At 43.1% G+C, this 20,429-nt stretch overlaps 1 protein-coding gene across 5 annotated transcripts in view; it reads left to right on the top strand.

Annotated features, from left to right (window-relative positions):
* The window catches only part of cbfa2t2 (CBFA2/RUNX1 partner transcriptional co-repressor 2), a 36,194-nt gene extending 16,967 nt beyond the window's left edge, over positions 1 to 19,227 (top strand). For 2 of the 5 annotated variants that reach the window (XM_028576513.1, XM_028576517.1), the window contains exons 2-11: positions 8,805 to 8,963; positions 9,169 to 9,410; positions 9,501 to 9,590; positions 11,995 to 12,179; positions 12,265 to 12,518; positions 15,426 to 15,511; positions 15,804 to 15,996; positions 17,448 to 17,516; positions 17,775 to 17,965; positions 18,501 to 19,227. In XM_028576513.1, the coding sequence (XP_028432314.1) occupies positions 8,805 to 8,963; positions 9,169 to 9,410; positions 9,501 to 9,590; positions 11,995 to 12,179; positions 12,265 to 12,518; positions 15,426 to 15,511; positions 15,804 to 15,996; positions 17,448 to 17,516; positions 17,775 to 17,965; positions 18,501 to 18,836 (1,805 nt within the window). In that variant the 3' untranslated portion in view covers positions 18,837 to 19,227. Of the gene's footprint in view, positions 1 to 6,053; positions 6,275 to 8,804; positions 8,964 to 9,168; positions 9,411 to 9,500; positions 9,591 to 11,994; positions 12,180 to 12,264; positions 12,519 to 15,425; positions 15,512 to 15,803; positions 15,997 to 17,447; positions 17,517 to 17,774; positions 17,966 to 18,500 lie in introns of those variants that run through there. The other 3 variants (XM_028576515.1, XM_028576516.1, XM_028576514.1) reach the window with 3 other exon arrangements.
* Positions 19,228 to 20,429: the final 1,202 nt, after the last annotated feature.

Raw genomic sequence — 20,429 nt, 5'->3', positions numbered from 1 at the left:
GCATCTAACCACCTGCGCCCACTCCCAAAACCCCAAATCCCCTATTGCAACCCCATTGAAATTGTATGGGAGCCCCTCTCCATGTGCTAAGTGCATGAGTCAGAGGCCTCTTGCAGGGGTCTAGTGACCCTTTGCTGGCCTGAGAGACCCGCTCAGTGACCCAAGTCAAGGACTCTATTTACTGGGCTGTTGTGGTCTCAGAGGAGAGAGTATCAGCACACACTTTAAAGGCTTTAAAATGACCTCAATTGAATTCTTCAAACGAATCAATTCTAGGTCTCAAGTTCTAAATTGAAATGAATTGTCTGCGTGAATACAAGAATAATACATCACATACAGTAGAATATAACGCAAAAATTGTGATCTAGTACCGAGGGGCTCTTCACAGGTGCAGACAGTTAAAAAGTTTAAAGTCAACTCTGAAAGCTGCTGTAAACATTTTTCTAAACAAAGTAAGTCCAAAACAATCTCACAAAAATACAGCTGCTAACATGTTACTCATCCAGCGCACACAGTCCAACGTGAGCATCCCACCGGTGTTGTTTTTCCGGCTACCGAACGTATAACTTCAATATCTGTTGAAGCTTTCTAGTTATTGCTGTGTCCACCGATACCCGAGGAAAAACATCTGTGTATTTAGCTACATTTGCAGTCAACAGGTACAAATTGTGCTTTTTATAAGTGTGTAGGGCAGTATTAGGTACTCTACGACATTACGCTCAGCCATTTGAATGTTAATATCACAAATATCATGTAAGCAAACATGTTTAATCAAGCAGGCACAGATACACAGAAGGAATAGTGGCGCTTTGTGAGCCTCTGTGAAAAAACCAACGCAACAGGATGCATTTAAACTTGTGTTACTTTCCTGAAAAGACTATCATTTTTACAAAGTAAAACCCGAAAGGCAAGAGTTGATACTCAAGAGGACGTGCAAGAGCAACAAAAAAATGAATGTGCTTGTGTTGTTAGGTGTGTGGGTGGACAAGAAATGGGTGGTGCAGTCTCTCCATGAATTGTCTGTGATAGTCATTATTTTCTCTCTTTCTCCATATTCCTTTCCCTCTTTCTCCTTGTGAGAAAGTGGAAAGAAAATGGGTGCATTATGACAAACAAAAGAGAGACAACTCTTTTCATTTGGCTGGCTGAGACTAAAAACTTCGTAGTACCATTTTATGTTGGAACAACCGCATGGTCGAGAAGAAGTGTGTATGTTATCAAAAGATATACCACAAATACAGTGTTCTTTAACATATGTGCGCTCAAACACATACACACACAAAACGATACCACTAATTAAAACACGTCTCTGCCCACACGTTCACAAACATACACTCATCCTCCCCAGCTATATCTCCGTCTCATTCTCCTCATTGTTTTGAGAACAGCTGGCTTCTTTGTTTTACTTATCTGTCTCTCTCAGCGGTTGTTGAGCTCTGGTCTTTTATACAGCTGGGCTAAGCTTACACACAGAGCTCTTTTTGTGGACTCTATGGGCCGTTACCTACTGCTCAGCTTTGATTCACTGCATCCCCAAAAACCTGAAAGTGACAGATCAGCTGTATAGCCAATGCTTGGAGAAAATGGCAAGGTATTTTTTTTACTACAATACAAGTAAGTAGAATTGTTTGTGGTTTTTCCTGAGCTTTGCTTATGTGCTCAGTGACGATGACTCACTTTCAGTGTGTTTCACATTGACTCACAATTAATTTTTCTGAAAGCCCGATCAGAGAAATGCAACAGCATTGCACACCCTGATATACCTTGTGACATGACAGAAAACATCAAGCAGTGTGTGGCAAAATACTGTTTTTGAAGTCTCAAAACTGAATGGGAAGAAACTTCTACCTACATGTTCATTGTAAGTCTCTCTGCATAAATGTCAGTGAAATGCCTAAAATGTTGAAATTAACCTAAATTCAAAGTCATTGCGCCAACGCTCTCAGTCTGGGTCAAGAAGACGTAAAAAAACGTGTAAATGTCTTCAGCATGGCCCGTGGTGATAGCAACATCTGGTTGGACCTGAGCCCAGGCCATTTGGCTGTTGAGGCCTCTGACACCTGGTCTGAAACAGGCCGGTCTTAATGGTTGCTTTGTTTTCTCATGTCTAGAGCTCGTATTTGTTTTATGGACTACTGTAACTTACTAGTTCAGAGCGTGTGTCTGCGTATGCTATGTCTGCCGAAGTACGGAGCTGAGGAAAAACAGTATTTTGCCTGGCTGCAGGTTAAGTTGATTGTCTGGGTTTTAACCCAGTCTTAATCCTCTAGACACACATGATGATATACATTTACCCTGTGTCAGGGGGGCTTTATAAGTCTGTCCTGACATCATATGATTTGGTTTCACCTTTAGAATTAAAGGGGGGGAGAATACAGACAATGGAACTTCATTTTAATACTTTAAAGTCATGCTTCCATATAGCTGATTGTTTTTCACTTTGCAGTCTTGGGTTTAAAGACTCACACGAGGCTCATGGTGATTGATGGGCAGGCTAACCAATTAGTTATGGAGAGGTGAGAAGGCTTGTAACCAGATAGGCAGATAATCTATTTGCCCTCGGAGAAGGGGAGCTGGTGTGAGAGAGTCACAGCTTTTGTGGTACTATGTCATGATTGACAGATTTGAATTGTCTCTGTTATGTCACAGTTGTTATTTGTGTGGGTGTGTGTACACGTGCCTCAGGCTGGCCATTTCACAGGTGTGTGTGTGTGTGTGTTACTTAGGGATAACTGTCCTCTCTCCACTAAGCCGATGACAGACCCAACACCTGGTAAATGGGGCCAACACACACACACACACACACACACACACACACACACACACACACACACACACACACAACACACATCCGCTTCCAGCTCTATCCCTTGTGGCTCAGCTGTGCGTGACGCAGGCGTGCGTCTGTGTTTAAAGTTTGTGCCACTGGATAACACACATCCCTTTGACCCAGTGACAGTGGAGCCTGTGACCGAGGACGAATGCAGCTACACATGAGTGTGTGGGTCTATGTCAAATACATTAAATTTTACTACATTTACTCTACACTGCTTATTATTTGTTTTAGTTCTGGGACATAGACTATGCTATTACTTTTCTTCCTTTTATCCTTTAATTTCAACATAGGGACATTGGAGTCTATTTAATAATTTATCAACACCACAGGTTTATGTTATAGTTGCAGTTCTTCATGAAATAATCAAATATTCTTATGTGCTGTTGCTCCTGCTGATATGGTGACAGGGTTTGAAAAAGTTCCCAACTCCAGCAATGACACACTTAAGACACATTATCTTTGGCTGTAGTGTTTTGGAGTGTAAAGTCACTAACTTAAAATCCCATCCAGTATATTCTCCCTGCGGTCTGACCTCATGTACACGTGGACACTGTCCGTTCTCGCTATGCAGCCGCTGCCAAACCTCCTCTCCCGCCTCCGCTTCCAGCATCACATCACTGTGCCTCTTTTACGGCTGATTCTTAGTTTTTTTTATGGAAGACGTCTGTCTGCCTTAGTTTTCTCTCTCGCTCTGCCACTAAGTACATTTCCATCCCTGGTTCCCTTTTTTCACCATGTGGCATGCTGGATTGCAGCTTATTGTAGTTTCTCACTTAGTGACAAAGTCATACAAGGGCTTCTCTCATCGTCACAGGGAAATGTGATGAGTTCACTTCAGAAACACTTTTCTGCCTGCATGAAAGTCACAATGTCCCTTCCTTCACCTACATGTCTCTATTACATTTCTATTTCCCCCTTTTTTTCTTCCTCCAAATGTCACTCCTTTCTCTCCCTGTATACATCTTTCTCTCGCTTACCCCCCTTACTGTCAACTTCCCCATCTCTCCCCTCCCTAGCAGAGTGAGGAGCGGAGTGTTGACATTGGGTTTTGTCCAAATATGTAGTCTATGGGGCTGGGAGGTGGTAATGAGAGCCAAGAAAAACAGCCTGGCTCTGAGTCTGACAACCAGGCTTGTCTTTCTGATGAAACCAAATGAAACCAGTATTTTTTATCCTTGTTATTCCCTCCCTCCCATCCTTTCCCTACGTGCATCCCTCCATCTCCACCTATGGCGCCTCTAATTTGCAGAGTAATTTCTTATTAAAGTCGTTGCTTGTTTAACACTTCTGCATGGTCAGTAAAAGTGTTGCAGTGATAATACATAGGCAACTTCAGTAGGGCTTTAATACAGAACCTAATTTAAAAATAATGCAACAATGGATGTATTTTTTAAATGATCCGCATAAACATAGATTTGTGACATGTAGCGTGTCATTATATTGTAAACCAATATTTTGCATATGGTATCAGATGACCATTTAGACAGACGTGAAGCACTGTATCACGGCAACTGTTGAAGGAGGTGTCAGTCCCAAGAGAGCAATAGTATAAATTAAGTTGACTGAAATAAACATTTGACACCATGCATAAACCGAAAGCCTCTAAAATACTTGTATAGTCCTTGAACATGTTGTTTCGATATGATGCTATAACAACAACCTGACACAGAGATACCATGCCCTGTCAAATTATCTGTTTTATAAGTGGATGTGGTTGTGTAAGGGTTAGGTGCATGCGCCCTTGTCTTTGCTGTGTGTGTGTGTGTGTGTGTGTTTGTGTGTGGGTGGAGGTCAGGAGGGAGCGCAGGATAGAGGAACAGATGTGTGCTGTATTGTGGTGGTGTGCGTGGACGGACGGGGACCAGGTGCAGCCTTTGTCTCCCCGGCATTTAAGTCCACTCGCTGCATTCAGCCGCCTCGTGCCTCCCCCTCCCCCCCCCCTCCCCTCCATGTCCTCCTCCACTCCTTGGAGGGAAGGCAGAAATGTGTTTGTGTGTGTGTGTGTGTGTGTGTGTGTGGAGGAGGGGCTGCCTTGGCTTAGCGGAGAAGGCTCCAGCAGTCCCTTCTGCACCCCCTCCCCCTCCCTCACAGGTGACTGTTGTAGGTCCCAGCTGGCCAGCTTTTGGCCGATTAAATCCATATGGTACAGGAGGAGGAGGAGAGAGAAATGCCCATCAGTTGCATGGGTGCTAAGGGAGCTGTTAGCTTGTCCTTGTTTTGCCCTGAGCTTCAAGACAATTCCTAATTTTTTTCTTTATCTATTTCACTTTATCACTTTTTTCCACTCCTTATATGGCTCACTATTCTTTCTGTTTACTCTGGGGTTTGTTCTATTGTTATTATTCCCCCTAGTTCATTTTCAAATCTAATTTTGGTCTCCTCTCTGCTGTTTTAGTTAAGATGTTGTTTTCATTGCTGATGTTTAAAATTAGGGATTGTTTTTTGTTTCAAATGGTGTGAGTGTGGGGGTGATGGTTGACAGGAAAATGCTACACCAACATTTTATTAAACATTTGAATTAGAGAGTTTATTAAGTTTAATTTCTTGACACAAAGAGTACAATGTGTGTGTCTGTGGGTGTTTTTTTAAATTTTATTTCTGGGCCCGCATAGTTGTAGCATTGCACATGCTCTGAATTGTCTTTTTGCTGCATGATAAATTAGTCAGGCCTGTGTTACATCTTCTCTCACCTCATCTACAATGACAGGACAGAGATAGCAGAATGGCACGATAAACACACACACAATCCTACATCACCACACACACACACACACACATACACACACACACACAGACACACATGCATACACATGCATTGTGACTCACAGCTGCCACAGAGTTGAAACTTCAGAGTTAAACCATGAGCTTAATAAACCCTAACACCAAACACATTCATGTATACATCACATTAAGTGTAATTTATTTTTACTGACTCAAAGTAGGTTATCCATCCTCACGTCACGTAAGGTGGTTAATGAATGTTCTCTGCAATTTATTTGTCTCGTCGTTTCCAATTTCATTATTTAATGGATTGCCTTCAGTCACAGCAGTGGCTCAGCGGGAATATCCCTCTTCTGTCTCTCTCTCTCTCTCTCTCTCTCTGATCGCTCTCGGTCTCTTCCTGAGCCTCATTCTAAATCATCACCTGTAGAGGCAATTAAAGCCAATTGAATGTTTTAATGCAGACGAGCGTCACCTGAAGCTGAACAAACAAGGAACACCTGGCTAGCAACAGCCATCGCCACAGATGCACACTATAGTTTTCCATCTGTGCAATAACAACTGTTGTAGAAAGCAAATAAGTAAGCTCAAGTAATTTACAAGATTATACAATTTTATATGTAGACCTGTATATCATCTGTTTGAGAAAAGATGAGAAAACGCAATAGGAAGAACAGCAGCACAGAACGGTGAGAAGAATTTATAAAAAATATTAGAGTGAGTACATGAAGCCTTCTGGTTCCCAGCTTTATATTCAGAATGCATTGGTCTGCTCACAGTGTTATCCCCTTTGCTTCAAAGGTTGTCTCTATGCATCGTGGCACTTCCATGTAATCCTTTTTGTGTAATGAGGAGCTTTGTGTACCTAGCCTTTGTTCCATTAGAGCAAAGATGGCAGGTGACATTTAGGCCAGACAAATGCCCCACATCCTCCTCCTAAGCCAACATTCACCTGAGTTAACATTAGACCACTTTGTACTGTGTGTGTGTGTGTGTGTGTGTGTGTGTGTGTGTGTGTGTGTGGCTGCTGTTTAACAGCTGCCTCCTCTGACAGTCCTGTGACTATATACGATGAACTCAGGTGCTCGCAAGCCAGATGAAGTCATCCAGCAATGCACACTGTCTAACTGACAAGCAGAGGCAATTCTCTATGGGCTGTCAGCACTACATGCACACACACCTGATGTCTCCTGTTTTGGTGATTACCTCTGGCACAGCAGAGCCTGCCATGTCTTAAGAATCACGACGCAGCTGTAACCTAATTTCTCAGTTCTATACTGACATGGGATGCACAATAAGACATATGTACGATAAATTTGTATTTGTTGTGCATGTTTATGTTCTATGGCATCACGTGGATCTGTCAAACACAATTGGCCTACAAGAAGCTTATACAAGGATGATCAATTTGGACGAAAAACTACTGTTCACTACCACTGGAGAACTGTTGATGTGTTAACATGTCAACTTGTGAATGCTGCATGCTGTATAGCACAAGCTGACCAAATTCTACCCATGTGTACATATGAAGTTGTTTACATGATAGCAATCTTGACATATGCCCCGTTGATTCTGTTATTGAGATGTCAGTCTAATTTCCTGGCCATACGGATGGAGTGTGCAGAGTTTTGGAAATGGTGTGTGTGTGTGTGTGTGTGTGTGTGCGCGTGTGTGCGTGTGTGCGTGCTGCAGGCTGCCTCCTGCGGTGCACTGGCAGGCTGTGCAAGTGGTGGGTACGACAGTCCAAATGTCTGCATAGATCCCTCCTTCCTGCCCCCTATGTTGGTGAACAGGTGGAGCGATGGCAGGCAGGCCACAGGGCTGAGAAAGAATAAGAGGGAAAGAGACAGAGGAAGAGAGGACTGCAAAAGAAGGAACATTCAATGCTGTATAATGAGTTGCACATATGAGAGATAAGTTGCATAGGGCAGATTGAGAAAGTTTGCAGATGGATTGACTCTTTTAAAGGGAAGCAAGACTAAGGCTATTTTTATGTGTGCATGCTTTTATATATATATATATATATATATATATATATATATATATATATATATATATATATATATATATATATATATATATATATCTCATGCTATTGTAATTTAATTTTTTTTTCAGAATTCTTAATGCATTGCTTTTTGTATGTTTTTTTTTTTTTTTTTTTTTGCACTCACAAAATCTAAAATCCTTTTTTATTCATTCAGTGGGTGTAATTTCTCCTTTTGAGTTCTCATAAGTTACCTACTGACAGCTTAAACCTTCCAACGTAAGCCTTTATAAACTGGGACCCTGTGGCTCATGGCCATGCAGAGTTCATAGCTGTGAAAAAGATATAAAGGATGCCATTGAAGCCAAAGCCCTAAAACCATGAAACCACATTTAAAAAGCTGCTCTCTGCTGACCCATGACCTATGAGACCATGCTTGTCTATTAATCGTCTATTCTTGAAGCAGTTAGAAAAGTCTGATCCACTCTAAATGGAGACGGGACCCGGCCTTCATGGATCTCCAGGATACAAAGACGGCTTCTGATCCCACATCTCCCCACCGCCACACCCTCATTTCACTTTCTCCATACCACTTATCTGGTGGTCTCATTCAGCGGCAATAGCATATTGAGAAGTTGCGTTTAACATTCAAAAGCTTTGCCGATCGTGTTAGTAAAGCGTGAAATAACCCCATCCCTTTCTCTCTCGGTCTCTTTTTTCTCTTCCCCCCATTTGCTGGGGAGCTCAATGAGGGGGCATTCTTCTCCCACACAATAGGCTTCTTCAGCATTTCTTCTGTTGTTGATCTGAATAGTTGGGAGTGAGGGGCTAAACTTTAGACATCTGGCTCTTTGATGGGAGGAGAGAGGGTGGTTGATGCCCTGGCAGTATGCGTTGTGTGAAGTGAAGTGGGCTGGAGGGTAGGGGGTGGGGGGGTGCATTTTTGTTTTCTTTTGTGGCTGTAGACCAGAAGCTTTCGCATTGATTCAAACTATTGAGCTGATAGGAAAAGCAAAAGTGGTCTTTTTATTTGCTTGTTTATTTCTCATGTGGGTGCGTTAGTGAGTTAAATTCCTTCAGTTTTAAAGAAAATGGTTATCTTTTTAAACTTGTTTTGTACATTTGTGCGTGCGCTGTTCATTTAATATAGAGAAAATATAGAGAAAATGGTACAATGTGACAACATTTTTAAAAGGGTTCTGTTTTTTGACCCACAGCTGATCTCTCTCTCTCTCTTTCTTTCTCTCTCTCTCTTTGCAGACAGTAGAGAGAAGAAGACCCCTGCCATGCCCGGTTCTCCTGTGGATGCTAAGACTCATTCCAGATCAGCCCCCAGCAGCAGCGCCAGCTCCACTATGCCACCCCTGCCTTCTGTCAACCCCAGCGGCCCTCGCCCGGCCTCCTTTTCCACCACAGCATGTAAGGGTCATTCTTGAATTCTTTGTTGTGCAGAGTTTCTATGATTCTATCCCCTAGCAAGCCTGTGGCATTACTTCTCTTGTCATTTCCACCCAAAAGTTTGAATTCTCATGAGCTAAATTTCTAGCTTGTGTTTTTTGCAAATGGCATCGTCCACTTTATTATTTAAATTTCTCCCCCTCTTGATCTCACCTTTCCTCCCCAGTGACCAATGGGAATCATCATTCCCCACCAACCCTGAATGCAGTGCCATCTCCACCGCAGCGTTACAGCAACGGACCGTCCTCTTCCTCTTCCTCATCGCTGGCCAACCAGCAGCTGCCGGCCACCTGTGGGGCTCGCCAGCTGAGCAAGCTGAAACGTTTCCTGACCACGCTGCAGCAGTTTGGCAACGACATCTCTCCTGAGATTGGAGACAGCGTTCGAAGCCTGGTTCTGGCCCTCGTGGTAAGTTCTTGTGTAAAAGATAATTTTTGTAGAAAATGTATCTGGCATTATGACTTTTTTTTTTTAAACTTCACCATCCCTGTCTCCTAGAATTCGACAGTTACCATTGAGGAGTTCCATTCACGGCTTCAGGAGGCCACCAACTTTCCTTTACGGCCCTTTGTTATTCCTTTTCTCAAGGTAAACACATCTCCAGCCTCCCCTCCATCTTCCCATATTTGCTTTGCATTATTCCGTTGGACTACTTCCTTTTTTCTTTGCAGCAGTATTTTTCTTCCCCCCCCTCTCAGTTTAAGTTTTAAACCTTTCACCCTATGGTTAGCCTGTAGCCCTTCTAAGAAAAACACCTTCACTTCTCCTGGCTGAGGTTGTCAACTAATGCCGCATTATTAATGGTAGAATAACAAAAGAGATAAAGAGAAAGTCCTTGACGCCAACATAACCTTCTTTCAGTATGATCTGAATAATCTATGGGCAATCACATCAGAGCTTGTGAGTCATGATGGAAAAGTAATTAATTAATTAATTACACTTTATTACTGTGTTTCCAGGACACAACGCAGTAGTCTATAAATAGGCGTCTGTGTAGGTTTTCTAATTGAATAAACGGCTTCTCTGCAGTTCAAAGTACCTATCAAGATTTGCGTGTTGACTTGACAAGCAACAGATGAATGTGTGTGTTAAACAGCCTCTCGAGCCCCTTTGTAACCAGGGGAGTCTGCAAGAGTATACATTTTAGGAGCTCCCCTCGGTAAAGCAGCCCATAAATCTTCAAGTCAGTTGTACCGCTGTAACTTCAAGCAGTCAAAATCTGCTCCTTTTCCACACTTACCTCTTACTCACCTTTTGGAGCCGCTCCATCTGTCTGCCTGAGAGCGCTGAGACAAGAAACCTCTGTTCCCCTCCTTCTACTAATTTATTACGAGGGGGTGGGGTCCCCACAACTTAATTCCAACTCCTTGAGAGTAGTCTGTCTTAAAGAGAAAAGAACGAGTGGGGGAGAAATAGACAGATGGGACAAAGTCAGCGGGTGAGGAAGTGGAAAAGAGAGAGAGGTGGGTGAGGAGGAGAGAGGGAAAAGTGGGAAATCGGAAGTGTGAAACATGCCTATAAAGTGTTCCCTTCCCTTTTTATGGGTTTCAGTGTGCCATATGGAGCCGCTGTCCCGTTAAAAGAGCATTCAGCTGCCATGGCGCCGCCAATCTAGCATCCGCCCCGCTGAACCTCAGAGAGCCCTCTGCTCAACTGACACACAGCACATGTGTCCGCTGGCCAGGGCCCCAGGGAAAGAAGGGAGGCAAAGGAGCATGGGAGACGGGCTAAAGAGACAGCAGGGGTGTTACACAGAGTAGACCATAAAGCAGAGGTATCAGCATCGTTGTGAAGAAGGTACTCCTGTAGGGAGAAATGCTGTAGCTGGTGAAGACCGAGCAGGCCGGGTCAGATTAGAGGAGAAAGGGGCACTAGGTTTACAGAAAGATAATGGCTGATATTCTAGGAGGAGGGCAGACTCACAAAATGAGAACGATATGGTAATTTAGTTGGTTGCTCAAGAAGACGGAGAATGAGGGAGTGAGGAAGCGGCGTAATTGCAAACACACCAGAGTCTGTTCCTAATTAGGGAAATGAATGGAACAAAAGCGAGATGGAAAGATAGGACGGACACAGACATAGATAGATAAATAAATAAAAGAGAGGGAGAAGTGTAGTCTGTGTATCATTTGTTATGAAATGTTTCTAAGTTCTTAAGCCTCTGTATCATCAGTATAATACATTTGTGACCAAAGTATTGCGCTTAGTAACCAACTTCAGCAGCAGCTTAGCAAGGGAAGCCACAGCCACCATGGAGGCAGCCACAGAACAACACCCAGACCCAAATTGAGCCTTAAAGCCAGACCTCAAGGAGTCAATGCTCCCCCCCCATCCCCCACCTTAAAACCCCCTTACTCCCACTAAGGCATCGTCCCCAGGAGGCATATGTATGTACACTATGTCTATGTCTGTATAGGACAGTTCTGGTCTGCTTGCTTCAGAACTCCCCTCCACTACTTTAATAATTTTATGTCTCTATCTGCCTTTAAATAAGTATGTGAGGTATGACTAGTCTCGCATTGCCAGACCTATCTCCACAGCGCTGTGAAGTAATGTCTGGCAACACCATGCATACATTCTAGGATAGGAGGAAAAAAAGCTCTGCAAAATAGTCTTGGGAATGAACTTCTTTTGGTGGAACATTTGCACCCCGCAAAAGAGAGCGCCACATACAATATTAGATGAAGTTAACTGTTCACACAATACAGTAACGTGAAACCAAATTTGCTCGTACCAACGTCCCAGTTAGATAGTAAATGCCCTAAACGTATTCTTTATAAATATTTACAATCATTCCCCAAAAGAACCCAGCAGGTCTTGCCATTTTCAGCGTGGAGCATGTAGACTGATATGTGACTGAACAGACATTTCAACAGGAATGCTACGTCTTATGAAAAATAGGCCGATTTCAAAACGTTCCTCTTCCCAGTCTCTCCGTCTAAAGTCTTGCAAATTAGAATGAAACCTCACCAGTTGATTTACTTCTTGCCAGGCAAACCTTCCCCTTCTGCAGAGGGAGCTACTCCACTGTGCACGGGCAGCCAAGCAGACCCCGGCCCAGTACCTGTCCCAGCATGAGCATCTCCTGCTGAGCACTACCATGGCCTCCTCGCCAGACTCCTCTGAGCTGCTGATGGAGCCTCCGGAGGCTGTTACCAAGAGACACAGCCCCAACAGGTTAGATTAAAGTATACCATGGTGGAATGATACACATACAGCCTTCATCCTTCTGTACAGTTTTTAACTGCTGTCTCTCCTTCAGAGCTAAAGAGAATGGTTTCCATGAACGTCCACCCGCAGCCATGGAGCCCGCCGCAAAACGAATTTGCACCATTAGCCCTGCTCCCCGACACAGCCCGGCCCACCCGCTGCCCCTCAGCGCCCAGCTTCACCCGACCCCTCCACCCTTGCAGCACTATGCCCTAGATGACATCGCAACGCCACACATCCTACACCGCGAGCACAGCCAACGCATGTTGGAGATCCGCGAGCTCAAAGACAGGCCCAGACTCCCTGGTACGTGATGTTTATTACGTTTTGTTTTTTTTTGGAGTCATTTTTTTTCTTAACATTTAGAGTTAATGACTACTGACATTTTATTTATTCCTGAAAAGAAGTTAAGTCTCAATCTCAGTCATGGCTGCTGGTAGTGAAAAAAGTTCAGTTTAGAACAATTTTTCCTCCTCATTTTGTGGCAGTAATAAATGATAGATATAGGCTACCATACATCCTTGTGGACATTTAACCAGTTATTTAATAACGTAAACTTTGATTATTCAAGAAATAACATTCCTGTAAATTATTTAAATACCATTACTTTTTTTTTTTTTTTTTTATGTTTTTTTGCAGCATTGTGAATGCAAGTGGCTCATTACATTTTTTTTCGATTGCTAAACGACAGTGGGCACAACTGGAGTCACATGTGCAAAACTCTAACTACAGTCTGCACAGCAGCAGTTCATGTGGACCAAACTTTAGTTCGTTTTTCATTGCTTGAACACAGTTTCCAAAACTCTACACACTTATCCCATGACTTTAACCACAATGTGCACAACACTGTAGATTTACAGAACTTTGTTCAAATGCTAACACACTGCTGTCAAAACTGTTAACCACACATTCAAAACAGAATAGATTTCAGTCTGGTGCCTATCAAACACTGCTGATTGCAATTTTAGCTGAAAGCCTAAGCAAGTGGCTTATTTTAGACTAGTTAGTGAACATATATGGTATATACACAGAGAAAGCTCAGAAAGCCTTTTTTTGTATACAAACACCAAATAAGAATGAAACAATTCTACACTGTACTGTTTGAGAGAACCAGGTAAAAGAGCAAAGATACCAACATGTCCAGGTAAGAAGTCTGAGGTTATGTACACAGCTATAAAAAAAGTGAAAAACACTATATCTTTACAATAGTAAAACTGCGTTCTTACTGTTTTTCAGAAAGTAATGGCGGTGAAAGCAAAAGGACACCACATTGATTTTTATTTAGAGATGATGCAGACATCCAGTGTGATGAAGAAAACTTGCCACATGATGCTGGAGAGAGGCAGGAATAGTCACACTATTTGTTGGTACTGTTATGTACCTTTAGTTTTTTTCCCCCAGTAATTCCATAAATTACTACAGACAAAATACTTTATTGAAGAAAACTGCTAATTTTCATTCCTTCTTGTTTACCTTATGTAAAAATTGGTATGCTATACAATCTATATTTTTCCTTAAATAAACTGTTGAGTAGTGTCAAGTCACTCAAATTGTTCAAACTGTAAAGATGAGAAAGTTTGTAATTTCTGTATTGGTGTTTGACGCTAGTGTTTTTACCCTCAGTGTGTTCTGAGTGACGGTGTGTGTTATCTCAGTGAGGCCTGTGCATAGTGTTTGAGACGTGTGTTAAGAGTTGTGTTGCTTTGAATGAGTTTTGCAAGTGATGTGAACTGTTTAGCTCAGGTGACTGTAGGTAGTGCGTGAGTTTTGCACATGTGACTCCAGTTGTGCCCACTGTCGTTTAGCAATCGAAAAAAACTGTAACTAAGATTTTGCTTTCATGAAAACAGACACAGCGATAACGGGTGGTCTGTGTGTTTGTGTAGCCTTCCCCGTATATATCGCTGGAGTCCACATGTGTGTATAAACAGAGCCATACTGTCCAGGCAGGGAGGGTTAGATCTACTCTGGTGTATATCTACCCTCCATTTGGGGCTTGTCAGCAAGCAGTGGAAACAGCAGTAGCTCACAGACACACACACACACACACACACACACACACACACACACACACACACACACACACACACACACACACACACAGAAACACACCTTGATATGTTCATGGGAGAGGTGCTGTGTTTACGAGGCCTTAGTCCCTTGTCTGACAGCCTCCCGCCCGCCTGCCGCCACTTAAAACACACACACACACACACACACACACACACACACACACACACACACACACACACACACACACACATAAACACATCAGTCACACACTTGTGGCTTTGAACTGATGAACACTGATGAGAACCAGGAGTGGAGAAGAGGTTGAGGGGAAAGTTTGGGTGTGTGTGTGTGTGTGTGTGTGTGTGTGTGTGTGTGATTATTATTTTTTCAGCAGGCCTAGTGTGCATGTGGCCTCTTGTTGGCTGTTCGTTACTCAGTTTTAAAAGATTGTGGTTTGCTATGTCTTTGTAGTCAGTGTGTGTCTGTGTATGGACATGTATCAGGATGTTTTGGGGCTCTGCTGGAGCACAAGCTTGTGTGTGTGCAAAGTATTATTGCTGTTAAATGTACAATTAGATATTGCTTAAGTCATGGTGTGTGTGTGTGTGTGTGTGTGTGTGTGTGTGTGTGTGTGTGCGTAATGGTCCACAGTGAGTGTCAGACCGGCTGGTTGTGTTTAGAAGTGGAGCCACTCCACTCAGCCTGAGTGTCTCCCTACTGGAATGCTGTGAGCTCCAGGAGGGGAGGTGCTAAGGGAGACGTTTTTTTGTGTGTGGTTGACAGCTGACTTCCAGATGTGTGCAGGCTCTGGGTGCTGGAAGTCTGTTTTGTATCACAGGCTTCTCCTTTTCTTGTTCACCCCACCTTTCTCGCTCACAATCCGACCAGTCAATCTCTGCATCTTTTGTTTCTTATTTTTTGCTCCCAATTTACTTTACCTCATCGCTGCCACTCTTAATTCTGGATGTAAGAGTCACATCTCTTATGCTATGTGAAAAAAAAAAGAAATTCCAATGTATGACCATCACAAGATATCTTGTGGTGAAATACTGAAGCTGCTGTATCTAAAATCAAGGAGTTTGTTTTGTCATCAGACACACACAAACCTTTCACTCACTTACTGTCACTTGTGGCTTCGCTACATTAAAAAGAATGTTAATCACGTTGGCCTGTGGTCTGTCTTCTGTGTGTTTTAATCAGGCACTAACGGAGGCTACCGCGAGGAGCCGGTGGACCACAGACTGACAGACAGAGAGTGGGCTGATGAATGGAGGCATCTGGACCATGTAAGTTTGCAGACAGGCACCACTACTGCTAATGACTAGTGATATAGAAAGAATGTAAAATGTAATTTGTCTTACTGGGGTCCTACACTAAAGATTTTTTAACTTCTTACAGCATGAAAGCAATGACACATCTCTAGCACATCTGGATGTTATACATTGAAGTGGGGAATTAATATATAATACATACTGGCCTCAAATTATTTTACATTTTATGATTTAATTTTACTTATTTCATAAATAGCCTTAAAGCACACTCAAGTCAGTAACATATTGTGTGTCCTTCATCCTCTAGGTGCTGAACTGCATTGTGGACATGGTGGAAAAGACACGGAGGTCAGTGAGCGTGCTCAGACGATGCCAGGAGTCAGATCGCGAAGAGCTCAACTACTGGAGACGGCGTTCGAGCGAGCAGGAGGACCCTCGCAAAGGCGGCTCAGGCTCGGCTCCCTTCTCAAAGACACACAGCCCCCACTCTGCAGAGTCGGGTGGGTACCGCTATTTTTCAATTCAATTATGTTGGTATGCCGCAGAAACCAATAACTCTGTTGTCGTGTCGGGTGTGATTGGCGCCTATTGTTGTCCACAAAAGAAGATTGCTTCATGAACCCCACGATGAAGCCAAACCAATGGAAATAAGTTAGTTGTTATGCATAAGGGATCAGTTCCACCCAAATGAAAAAAAAAAATCATTACCATGCAGTTTTATTTGCCCAAGTTTTGAGAACTTCACACAATTTCCTCCATGATTTAAGTTTTGTATGCTGGGCACTGATTTGGATGCTTATTTGGGTGATTGAGCCTATTATGGTAAATATAAAGGAACATCATAGACAAGCATCAGTCTCAGATCCTGGAAAAACAGACATATCTTGGCAGAAAAAAAAAAAACTATTGGCAATGCACACTCAACAACATTGAAAGTCTTAAATTTTGTTGCAAAACCTGAACTTAAATGCTGAGTGATTTTTATTTTTTATAATATGATATATGTTGATCTGAAAATTTGGAGGTGTACTTACTGACCATGATGCTGAAAGGTCTAAACACCAACCATTACAGCCTTTCTTCTATTTCATGCTCTTTATGCCGTCTGGTGGTTATTTAAAGAACTGCAGCCAAGTCACAGTGTTAGTGAGTCCTCCACAGTTAGTTCCCGAGTCTGCTGTGTACTGGCACGGTTCTTTCCCAGTGCCAGCCTTGCCTTCCCCCTGCTGGTCCATAGTCACAGACAGGTGCCAGGACTTGCCTCGGCCATATCGGCCACAGAAGGGCCGTCCTGCCGTCCTGCAGGCTCAGAGACCCAGAGCTGGCTGACTCGCCTGAGCACCATCTGGGCCCCCAGCCGGGAAGCCAGCCTGCCTGCCTGGGCTCGGGCGGAGGAAAACTGTAGTGGGGGTGGAAATGGCGGCAGGGAGGGTGTATGCACTGCAGGCCTGGTTGAAGAGAGAGGATATAAATGAAGGAAAAGAGAGAAAGCAATGGTGAGATGGAGGATATAAGAGATGGGGAACGAGGCAATGAGCCAGGTGGCTGTGTTGGAGAGGCAGAGCCCGGTAGAGACACAGAAATGAATGGAGATGCAGAAGAGAGAGAGAAATTTGAGGGACAGACAGAATGTTGACACAGCTTGTTGGTCCGCAATTCCCTCCAAGCCAGACGCATTCGTTTCTAAAGCTGTCAGATCTCAGATCAGTCCAAGACTCTGATAAACAACAATTACATTGGTCGTGTGGCCTAGATATGCAGACTTGTTTGCATCAAGGATAAAATAAAAAGACTGCATGATGAAGATACCACTGTCTGCATCTGTGTAAGCACCTGTTACCTTGATTGAGCTGTCAGTCACAAAGTCAGCCAGTATTTTTACAATTAATCATCTTAATATCTTTCTAAGCTGAGGCAGGTGCTAATCCCTTCTGTCTCTGCTTTCCCGCAGACTCCCAGCGCGACTTTGCTCCACGGCCAGGCTCAGCATACGTTACAGATGAGATCTGGAGGAAAGCTGGTAAGATCACCATCAAATTTTAAAATTTAAATCATTGATGTGTTATTGACAAAAAAAAAAGAAGCTTATATATTTAGTTAAATAAAAAAGGTGATCATAATGCATTTTATTCAAGCAATAATCAGGATTACAGAGAAAAATAGATGACGTAAATGTTTGGAACCCACATAACATGAAACTGCTGATCCGTGGTCTGTTTTTGATTGATGCGATTGTGCAGAGTTTAAACTTAGAACACTTGTCTCCCCTGATATATAGAAGAAGCGGTGAATGAGGTGAAGCGCCAGGCCATGGATGAGGTTCAGAAGGCAGTAGCAGAGGCTGAGCAGAAGGCTTTTGAAATGATTGCTTCTGAGAGGGCTAAAATGGAAAAGACTCTGGCTGATGCGAAGAAGAAGGCTCAAGAGGATGCCATCATGGTCATCAATGAGCAGGAGGATTCCAGTGAGGTGAGCAGAGCTATAGATTGTGGAGATTCTACAGTATCCTGCGGTCATAGTGCTGCATTAAAAAGAGTGATTCTGCATACATGATTTGTTTTTACATGTATCTTATAATTAGCCTAGATGTACACAGTCATACATACAGATGACTACATCCAAGTGACATAATTATCACCTGCTGTCCGACTCAGCTTTATGGAACTATACAGCATCTTGCAGTTCACTGTTTTGGTTCACTCCCATTGCTCTTATCAGTGTTGTGTGTTAAAAAGCTCTAAAACTCCACTGTTCGCCATTTGCCCAACAGCAGACGGACAAAGACATAGTGGAGCATTTCAAATAAATCAGGTGGCAAGGAACACAACTTTATAACAGCAGCGTTGCTCCATATGTGGCTGATTTGTAAATTGGCAAATGTTCGGTTTCCGCTCTTACTTTGGAAGAGGCTTACCTATGCGAGAACACAAATCTGCATGTGAGACACTTCTTTCCTCTCCGTACATTCCTGTGAAAACTTAGTCGTCTCTCCTTTCTTCCTCAGTGTTGCTGGAATTGTGGCCGCAAAGCTAGCGAGACGTGCAGCGGCTGCAATGCCGCTCGCTACTGCGGCTCCTTCTGCCAGCACAAAGACTGGGAGAGGCATCACCTCATCTGCAGCCCAGGACTCCAGGCTCAACCCAAACCAGTTTCCGCCATCACCGCAAGCAGGGCAGCAGCAGCAGCAGCAGCCAGGGTGTCTCCTGTCAGTCTGGTCGGGGTCAAGGCCCCCGACAGCGTTTCTTCAGTCTCCAGTCCTGGGGGAGAGAAGGCTTTGGTCGCTTCTCGCTCCTCCACCCCTTCCACCCCCGCCTCGGCCCCTGAGACCAACGGACACTAGGAGGTGAAGGACATCAGCGGTGAACGTGTCACCTATCCTCTTTCTTACTGGGGAAGAATTGAATCCGCAGCAAGAGGAAACTATTTGTGGGTTAAGTTAGGATACCAGATTTTTCATCATACTCTTTGGCAGAAAGAAAAGGACAGATTATGGATGACTGTTTGAGTGATATGTCAACTGGGACTTTGGCTTTGGCAAAGAACAGAAGGACTCGTCTCGAATGCATCTATTGGATGAACAGATCTCCCCGAACAGATGGAAACGTGTCTGTCGTCGTCCAAAAACCCCAAATCTTGGATCTGCGAGGGGCTGAAAAAAACTGACGATTGATCTGAGTGTATCTCCGGCCGCGGGGAGGAAGTTATAAAGGGGAGACATATGAGAAAAAAAACGCCCCAAAAAAAAAAAAAAAAAAAAACAACCATATTCTCACTTTGATGTCTATAGATTTAAGATAGGGAGGTGGTGGTGGAAAATGTAAACAGTGTAATAGAACCAGCCATAAAGCGTCTGTCTTCGTCCTGTAGGAAAAATCTGACAGTAGACTCTGCAGCTCCTCCTCCTGTATACATAAATATCTGCTCGCCAACTTCTTGTCAGGTTTTTCATGTGTGAATGCGTGTGTCAAACGGTTGTGCCGTCAGTGAATATTGTACAGCATATGATAACTTTTGTCAAAGCAATATTAAAGTGAAGTGTTCAGGTATCACAAGCCGTTTCTGCATCACCAAAGTTTTTAGTCGCTAAAGAGAGAGTCGTCATTGCCTGTAAATGTCCTTGTGAATCAGAGATAATTATACACTAACCCCACATCATATGTACTTTTATAATGACTCTGGTCACTATTTTAAATTTCTGATCATCAGTCATCTTCAAAGAACTGAGAGAAAGGTGATGGTGATTGGATGAAGTAAGCGCAGGAAGAAGGAAGGAAGGCAGAAGATGAAGTTAAGACTTTATTGTGGTTGCGGTTTCATTTTGGCACTTGTTTGCGTCACCAGTTTGTGTGTATGGCGGGATCGGATGTTGCTCCAAATCTTACACCATTGCAATATTTGCATCGGACAGCTTTTCAAGTACAGTTTTTTAACAAAAGGAGAGATAAGGGGTGACAATTAAATCTGTTTTACTTAATTTGAAATTATCTAAAGGGAGAAAATACTCACTGGTTGCTTACGTTGCTTCGGTGAAGTTTTAGAGCAGCGACTCTGTCCCACGGAGAATCTCAGGAGCAAAACTGTATTTGTATGCACAGATCATTCTGTTTTTCTTTTGTCGCAGTTAGGTTCAAGTCAAAAGTTTATTGTAGTCTGCTGTTACGACTGAGACATTGTTCTTGTTTTTCGTTCGTTGTAAGATGACTTTGTAAAGAATATTATGAGAGAATGCCTTTATTTTGTGAGCCACAATTTTCTTTGTTCTTTAAACACGTTCTTTTGTTATGAGGCATAACTTCATATGAAAAAGATATCTTGACATGAAGTATGAAATAAAGAAATAGAACTACTTCAACATGTTTTGTGTTTTCTCTGATTGACCTGATATTAGGAATATGTGATGAAGTAAAGATCAACAAAATAAAACACCTGTCTA

This window comes from Perca flavescens, chromosome 4 (genome assembly GCF_004354835.1).
Source record: "Perca flavescens isolate YP-PL-M2 chromosome 4, PFLA_1.0, whole genome shotgun sequence".
NCBI classification, from domain to species: Eukaryota; Metazoa; Chordata; class Actinopteri; order Perciformes; family Percidae; genus Perca; species Perca flavescens.
This window is presented reverse-complemented; position numbering and strand designations above follow the sequence as displayed.